Below are 8,819 nucleotides of genomic sequence, written 5' to 3'. Positions count from 1 at the left end.
TGCTCAGCATGCGTGGGGATACTGGCTCATGATGCTCAGTGTGCATGGGGACACTGGCCCATGATGCTTAGCATGCATGGGGACACTGGCTCATGGTGCTCAGTGTGCCCGGGGACACTGGCCCATGATGCTCAGCATGTGTGGGGACACTGCTCATGATGCCCAGCATGCGTGGGAATACTGGCTCATGATGCTCAGTGTGCATGGGGACACTGCTCATGATGCTCAGCGTGCATGGGGACATTGGCCCATGATGCTTGGGAAGCAGAGTTGGGATTGCTGTGTGTTTAAGGCCGGTCTGGGCCACACTGCCCATTCCAGTATAGCTACCTAGTGAGACTCTGTCTCAAATACAAAAAGAAAGGAAAATACAAAGCTACTGAAAGCACTTAGAAGTGACATCTGGGGACAAACGGAGACAGTGTATGGTGGATAAAATGAAGCAGTACTGAATATTCATACTTTGTGGGGTGTGTGTGTGTGTTTTCAGATGTTGAGACTAGGTCTCCTTTTATAACCCTGATGGACCTGGAACTCATTATATATAGCCCAGGCTGATCTTAAACTTGCAGCAACCCTAATACCTCAGCTTCCCAGTGCTTGAATTACAGGTGCAGCTATTAGCCAGGAACCTCAGATTTGCAGGGTGATCCCGTTTTCAGGGATCTGTACTGAAATATCAAGGTAGTTATAACTTAGTTCAATGTAGTTCAACAGCAGTGAGGAAAGGCCAAGGGGTACAGATATCAGCACATGGCAGACCAGATCTTGTTCCTGCCCCCTTCCTGCTCATCATTTATGAAAACGACTTTCCCTGTGCTGAGAAGCACAGTCTGCCTTGCTGGCAGATGGTGGACTCAGGTTGATGGAATTACCTCCACAAAAAAATGTGGGCAAAGAAGTTCTTCTGGGGGGTGGGATAGGGAGATGGTGCCATAGATAAAATGTACAAGCATTAGGATCCAGGTTTAGATTCTAATCATTCACAAAAAATCCAGGTGTGGCAGCCCACATCTGTAACCCCAGCACTAGGGTGCGGGGATGGGGGATCCCTGCGGTGTGCCCCCTCCATTCCTCAGTCTAGCTAAAATTAGAAAGCTAATTCCTAGGTTCCATGAGAGATCAGCAGGAACACCCAATGTCAACCTCTGGCCCCTGGGGGAAGCTCACAGGAAAGTGGCCCTGCACACACATGCATAGACCACACACAGAAGGAGCTCATCCACATGCTAGATTGGTGGAATTGCAGGTGCTTCTCATATCTTGGTTTATGCTTTTCCATCTTTCTGCCAGGGGTCTGTGTAACTTTTTGTAAATGGGTGTGGGGTCACTACATCGTGTTTCTTTTCTTCCCCACAATACTATTTGGGTCTCTAACTTTAAAGACCATATCTAATCTCATTCTGAGACTGCCTGTGGCATCTCCAGTCTTATAGAGCTCAGTGGTGACATCATGGCAGGGATAGAGTAAGGACACTAGGCATGAGACCAATATTGAACAGGGTAGCTATGTTCTGAGTGAGAGACTGTCCCCAGGTGACAGCAGGCTAGTACTTTACCCCAAGGATGGAGAGTGGCTTCAAGGAACCCTCAAGGGGAGAGGAGAAACACAGCAGGAACACAGAGAGAAGGGGATTGACCTGTGATGGCAATCTGGGCGCTGGCTCGTCCTGCCCCAGCTCTGCTGACGGCTATGCACTGGTATGTGCCTTCTTCAGCCTTGGAGGCTCTTGGGATCTCCCAGCTGCTGTTTCCTGACTCTCTGCAAAAGCAGCAGACAGTGTGGTCACTCTGACCCCAGCCAGGGTTTCTCAGTCTCAGGGGCCTCATTCCCCCAAATCCTATATCAAGGGTAGCCCCAATTCCTCACTGAGGCTCAGTAAGAAGAGCCATGCAAATTGCACAGCAGGCTATGTAAGCTGAGTTCATGCCTTGACCTCCCTGAATTCTAGATTCCACCCCAAGGGAAGAGTCTACAAGCTCCCTCCACTCTTGACCCCCACAACTGGGACCATTTGTAACCAGGGAACCCACTTTCCCCATCTCCAACCGGGCTGATCAGGATGACAATTAAGCTGACCCCAAGTCTCTCCTGCTGCCCACTCTTTGAGATCTGCCCAGGGCACTAGAGCCTAGGAGAGGGATTGCTGCCCAACAGCTACTCACTGAAAGTACCGCTCCTCGCCCAGCCTCTCTCCATCTCTCTGCAGCTGCAGCTGGAAGGGGAGGGTGCTATATACAGAACAGGACACCACCAGGGGCTGCTGTAGGTATCCGTGGATCTTAGGAGCCATGCTGACCAGCGGCACACCTGCAAGCGAGCACAGGGCTTAGAGTTTTTCCCTGCCACGCTGAAGCCTCAGTCACACAAGGTACCACATGGTACCTTAGGCACACAGGAGCCCTTAGGAATAAACAAGGGCCAAAGGCCAGCCTTAAGGCAATGTATGGTCACATTCAATTGTCACCCAAGGCAGGCCACTTATCTTTCTGAACCTCAGTTTCTACTTCTGCAAAATGGGGGTGATCCCTCCATTTTGAGCTGGAACATCAAAGTTTAAGGAACATCAGAGAAGGGGTAGGAAGCATGCAGGGGCCAGAGGAAGAGGGGGAAATGGTGCATGATGCTGGCTTCCAGCACAACATGAGGATTGCATGCAAGTGCACAAGATCTGCCATAGGCTGGGCCTGTCAACATCCTGTCATAGAATAAGAAGGGCTCATGGGGTCCCACTCGTCTGTGAGGACTTACAGCAGTTAACAGTAGATGAGGAGGAGACATTTTATTGGTTGTATTGACATTAATAAAATGTCCATGCTCACTAGTAAGCAATGCCAAAGAAACACATCATGTTGCCCAAAAAAGTGCATTAAGCCAAAGAGGAAGTGGTTGAGGGGGGCAGTGGAAGTGGGTAGAGGGCAGGAGACATAAATATCACAATGAAACTCAGCAATACACAGTACTAATAATTACATGCTAAGAAAGCATTTTTAAAATTATCAAGCAAAGGTTAAGCGCTTATAAAACTAATGAGCTTCAAGAAGGACTCTCTTTGGTGTAATCAGTAAGAAGCCATATAGATGGGCTGATGGTGGCCCTGAGCCTGTGGTGTGGTTAGGAGCTGGTGACAACCATCAGTGGAGGGTCTTCCACAGCCTCATGAAGGCTTCCAAGGAAGCCAGTTAGCAGACAGACCTGCACGAGCCAGACGCCACCTGCCTGGGAGCAGCTCTGAGATCTGACCAGGTGCTGCCCAGTGTGTGGGAGGGCTGTGCAATGGCTCTTCTTCATCTGGGAGTGGGGTCCAGTTCACCTAGACCTGTCTGCAGGGAGCCCTTTCCAATGGGGGTGGGGAGAAGCACAGCAGGAAATGACTACAAATGTGAGACTCACAGTATTTTTTGAGATAAAGCAAAAAACTTTGAGGAAACTCACAGCCTTTGACGAGCCCTTCCGGGGCCCCTGTCTGACACTGCTCATCTCCTCATCCAACCCCTCTCCTGGGAACAACAGCCTCTTTCCATTTGAGTTGTTTTCAAGAGGCCTCTGTGAAAGTCTCCGGCAGGGTCAGCGGCAGCCCATGGTGCTGGCAAGCACTCAGTCCATAAGGCTGTCTTCTTTGCATCCCAGCCAGAGGGGACAGGAGCCCAGTAAGATGCTCAAGGGGTGAGACAATGCATCAGACTGCCTCAGAGCCCAGGCTGGGGGCTGGGAAAATGGTAGGTGACATCATGCCCTGGGCTGCCTGCCACATCCCCAGGGAGAGGGGTGTCAAACTTCCAGCCACGTCTTCAGCTGTGTGTACAGCCGCTGCTCGCCCCCACAATCTGGAGCCTCTCCCAGTTAGCTTGGTTACCCCTCTTCTGACAGAATGGGCCCAGGAACCCCAGGCCCACCACACACCTTCAGCCCCAGAGCCAACCTGCTCTGAGGCAAATCCCAGGCCCCTCAGCTCTGAAAGTAGGAAGGGAAAAAATACCATGGCCCATCTCTCCCTACCCCCTTCAGAGTGTTGATAGGAACCAAAGCCCACAGCTGCACCCTAAGTCCCTGGTTCCATCTGAGAGGACAGAATGGAAGGAGACAGTTCTCCATTGATGAAATCTCTCTAGAAAGCTCCCCCTCAGGCTGTAAAGGCATGGCAGAGAGGTCGAGGAATAGTAGCATGGTATAGCAGCCAAGATGCCCAGGGACCACGAGGCAGGATGAAACAGAAAAGAGGAAGAAGAAATGGAAAGATGAAACAGGATGAAACAGAAAAAAGGGGGGAGAGGGATCTCAGCCAGGTCTTCAAGGAGTGTTCTTGGGTGGGCACTGTGGGTAGCCTCAAAGCCAGCCCTCTCTCCTGCCTTCCATGCACCCTTATTGGAAAGGAATAGAGTAACTGCCCCACCACAAAGTGTGGAATGCCTATGAGACTTTCCTCTGTGGGTTCCTCGGGTACCTAAGAAGGACAGTGGGCACAGGGAGAGCCACAGAACCCACAATGTGGTCAGGTGGCCCATGAGCCCAGGTGCCTCTGCTAGGAGCAGGTGGAGGTGGGAAGCCTAAGATTCTATCCTTCTCTAGGGGCTTCCTGACTTTGGGGCACAGAACCAGAGCAAGTCACACAGGTAGAAGCCAGTATGGTGACATGAAACATCGGCAGTGGCTGAGTGTGGTCTCAGGCACCCCTTGTAGCTATGTGCACACTGGATTCTGGAGCCCTCCAGTAGATGGGTGAACTTATCCTCCTTGTCATGATTCCCAGAACTTTCCTGTAGGGGTGCTCAGTGAGGGGCAGTTTCTCTGTCCACCACACAGAGCTGATGGGAAATAGGCCAGCATTGGCAAGTGTTGGGTCAATGCTTCCATGTACTATGGCTTGGGCTTAGCTTAATAAACCTCAAAATTATGAATGAGTGATGGATGAATAGATAGATGGGTAAATGGGTGGATAGAGAGATGGATGGATGGATGAAGAGGTGAATGGATGGATAGGGAGATGGTGGGATGGATGAATGGATAGAGAGATGGATGGTTGGATGGATGAAGAGATGGGTGAGAGGGTGAAAGGGCAAAATGATGGGTAGATGGATGAAGTGATGAATAGATAAGGAATTGGATGCTGGGTAGGTAAATCAATGGATAGATGGAGGGCTTGTTGGCTATATCTAGCAAAGTGGATGGAATGGATGCTTGGATAAATACATGTGGATAGTTAGTTGAATGAATAAGTGGATGGATGAATGGACAGATAAATGGATATAAATATATGGATGAGTGAACTGTTGATGATTATATAGATGGGTACATTGATACATAGATGGGTGAGTGGGAAGGAGGTGGGAGTGTTGCTGGGTGTGTGTTTGTATGAGTGGATAGATGGGCAACTGGGTATGCAGATGAGTGGGTAGGTAGATGAATGGCTTTGTTATACATCTTCAAGTTGAAGCTCATGTCTGAAGCACGTCAGGATTTATCATAACACCTAACAGGGAACAGCTATCCATGGAGGTTTTCCCAAACTAATCTAGGCAGGAAAAGCTCCCAGGAAGACACTCACCTGGGGCTACCCCGCTGTAGGAAACTCCAGAGACACGGAGGAGAGGGTTCCCCTCATGGTCTTTGCCCTTCACCTTGAGATAAAAGCGCTCCTTCGGTACATGGAAGGGTGGCCCAGCCCACAGCTGATGGGTGGACTCATTGGAGAGGAGTTGTGTGGGCAGAGTGAGAAGGGACCTTCCTGAGCTGTGTGAGAGCTCCACAGATTCGAGGTGTCCAGGTGCCTGCAGGCCCGTAGAGTTGATCACCAGGGAGATGGGTACACCTACAAAGAGAAGGTGGGGAAGGACTGCTGGGCTCTGGGGCTGCATTTCAGGAGCCAGCCTCTTTGGCCTTCCTTCACCAGCTCTGCATCTTCTCCCTCCCCTTGTGAGCTAAGGCTGGAGGTGGGAAAGGCAGAGGCGTGTGTTGCTGTCCGTGGTCCTGAAGCACCACTGCTTCTCCACCCGTGCCTGCTTAGCTGTATCTGCTTCTGCAGTCCCGCAACCCCGAACCACATTTACTTGACATGGTGTTGGCTGTGATCTACTCCACATGGGGACTCTCTCCCAACATTCCCACAAGCCCAGAACTGGACCCAGCTTTCACCATTTTCTTAGTTTATTTGAGAGCCTGGACCAGGTTTCTCCTCTTTCAAAAGATTTTCAAAGAAACACTGAGTCTGCACTTGGCACAGAAGAATCTAAATGTGAGTTCCTGGGAAAGCCAAGCCTATGAATATCAGGCTCAGGCCCATGCCACAGCATTCAGCCAATAGAATGTAGAAGCTCACTGAGGTCTCATATAGCCAGCTACTGGTATATAGTGGCTATTTGTCCTGGTCCAGGCATCCAATGTCCAATTAGCCACAGACCACCCCCTCCAAGCCCTAATGATCCCAGTATAGAAGCTAAGGGCCAAGCACTCTTGAATATTTCCAGTTTCATCCAGGCATGGTGGCGCACATCTTTGATCCTAGCACTGGGGAGGCAGAGGCAGATCTCTGTGAGTTGGAGACTATCCTGGTCTACAAAGTGAGCCCAGGACAGTCAGGGCTACACAGAGAAACCCTGTCTCAAAACCAAACCAACCAACCAAACAAACAAACAAACATTTCCAGTTTCTTCCTCCTCCCTCTTTTTCATTCTATTGCTCCTTCTTGCAATCTTAGCAATTAAATCAAAACCTTGCAGACATTTGCAAGCATTCTGCCACTAAGCTGCATCCCTAGTACCCCTAGCTTTTTTTTTTAAACTTAATATGTGTCTTTCTCTCCCTTTTCCCATTGTGGTTACAATGGATTTTTAAAGACAAATCTAGTTTGCAAGATGGCATGGAAGAGTCTAAAGGATACAGACAGGAATCCTGAGGATGCAAAATTATAGCCATATAGGTCTCAGCAAGGGAAAAGGAGAGAAGAGGGATTACACACACAACCCTAGTGCTGGGCAGGACAGGGAGGTGGGCGATGCCTGGTGCTTGGCAGCTAGCTGATCTAGCCCACTTGGTGAGCTCAAGACAGTGAAAGACCTGTCTAAAAGAATTGATGGCTGAGGTTGGAGAGATGGCTCAACAGTTAAGAACTCTGGATGCTATTCCAGAGGACCCAGGTTCAATTCCCAGTACCCACATGGTGGTTCACAAGTGCCTGTTAACTCCAGTTCCAGAAGAACTACTGCCCCCATTGGGCTTCTGTGGGTACTGCAACACATGGTGCACATATAGCCAGGCAAAACCCGTGCACATAACATTTTAAAATGAAACAAACAAAAGTAACTGGTGGACCCACACACACACACACACACACACATACACACTTGAACATACACACAGGAAAATAAAGACAGGAGAGACAGTGACTCAATAATAAAAGGGACAGCATGGGGTCTCCTCAGGACCCCTTGGTGACTGGCAGGATGCTCTAAAGGTAAATATCACCACATGGATCCAGCTTCCCCTCCACAGGACCCGTTCCACAGTCACAGTTGGCTCTCACAGCTAGGCAGGTCCTCCCTCCACCTCCCAAAGCCATTATCATCCTCAGGCCCAAGGGCAGGTACCTTGCAAAGGCCACTCGATGGTGTGGTTGAGATCCAGGGAGGGCTGCATGGAGAAGCCGGCTCGGAAGTTGATGTTGCTGATGCCTGATATTCTCACTGAGTGGCGGCCGCTGCTGTATACCTAGTGCAGGTCCCCACCCATGTCACCAGAGCATCAGACATCAGGGTCCCAGCTCCTGCCCAGATGCCACTGCCTGCAGCCGGCAGACTCCCATACCTGCAGCATATACTCTCTCACCTTTGTAGACACATGGGCAGTGTATTGAGTAGACACAGAAGCCAAGCTTGCCTGCTTCTCTTTCTGTTCTCTAACTCATGCAGGCCCTGCCTGTCCCCCTGCTTGTCTACCCCTCAGCCCCCACACCCTCCTCCGCCCCTGATATACCCACACCACTGCCCACACATCCCAGGCTTCCCTGCTGAACACCCGGTGTCCCTACCTTGATGGCCCACAGTCCAGGGTGCTCAGGCTTAAAGGCTACAACCTTGGCTGAGTCTGGAATGTTGAGGAGCACGCTGAGGCCTTCATCCGTCTGCAAGACCCTTCCTGTGAAAGCCCCGGGTGCCAATCAGTCCTCTATATTTTCCCAGGGTACCCAGGTTCTCTACCCTGTCTCCAGGAATCCATAGCCCACCTACACCAGCCCCAAGTGTCCTTGGGACTGTCATCATTTTAAGTCCCCCATTGGTCAGTTGCCACCAGCCTTCTCCACCTGCAGGGACACCACTTGATGTCCCCTCTGTCCTTTACTTCATCCTTGAGCATGAACCCCTGTCTCTATCACCTCTTTGTAGAGTGTGGGGTATGTGTGATGTACCTCTGTGAGAGGGTGTATGTGAGTGTGTGTGCACATGTGTGTGCCCATGCACATATGTCAGAAGACAGCTTTCCGCAGCCAGTTTCACCCTCTCAACATGCGGGACCCAGGGATGGAACTTAGGTCTTCAGCTTTGGCAGCAAGCTCCTTTACCCACTGAGCCATCTCACTCACTGGCTCATTTTTTTCTTTTTTGTGACAGGTTCTCTCACTTCACTTGGAGTTCATTGGCTAGCCAATGAGCTCAGGAACCACCTGTCTTGATGCTCCAGTACTGAGGTTCAAGCATGGCTGCCATGGATGGGGTTCTCCATGAATGTTGGACATTCAGACTCTGTCCTCATGCTTGTGAGACATTTTACTGACTGAGCCATCTCCTCAGTCCCCTCTTCCCATGGCTTTTTTTTTTTTTTTTTT

The 8,819-nt window shown here is 50.3% G+C and overlaps 1 protein-coding gene across 1 annotated transcript in view; it reads right to left on the bottom strand.

Annotated features, from left to right (window-relative positions):
* Positions 1 to 8,819, bottom strand: part of Hmcn2 (hemicentin 2) — a 151,066-nt gene that overhangs the window by 111,965 nt on the left and 30,282 nt on the right. Inside the window, exons 6-10 of the mRNA XM_031369744.1 lie at positions 8,025 to 8,131; positions 7,585 to 7,705; positions 5,547 to 5,810; positions 2,167 to 2,311; positions 1,641 to 1,762 (exon numbers count right to left, since the gene is read on the bottom strand). Coding sequence (XP_031225604.1) covers positions 1,641 to 1,762; positions 2,167 to 2,311; positions 5,547 to 5,810; positions 7,585 to 7,705; positions 8,025 to 8,131 — 759 coding nt within the window. The remainder of the gene's footprint in view (positions 1 to 1,640; positions 1,763 to 2,166; positions 2,312 to 5,546; positions 5,811 to 7,584; positions 7,706 to 8,024; positions 8,132 to 8,819) is intronic.

The sequence above is a fragment of the Mastomys coucha genome, unplaced genomic scaffold (genome assembly GCF_008632895.1).
Source record: "Mastomys coucha isolate ucsf_1 unplaced genomic scaffold, UCSF_Mcou_1 pScaffold15, whole genome shotgun sequence".
NCBI classification, from domain to species: Eukaryota; Metazoa; Chordata; class Mammalia; order Rodentia; family Muridae; genus Mastomys; species Mastomys coucha.
Note: the sequence above shows the minus strand (reverse complement) of the source record. Positions and strands in the feature narration are given on the sequence as shown.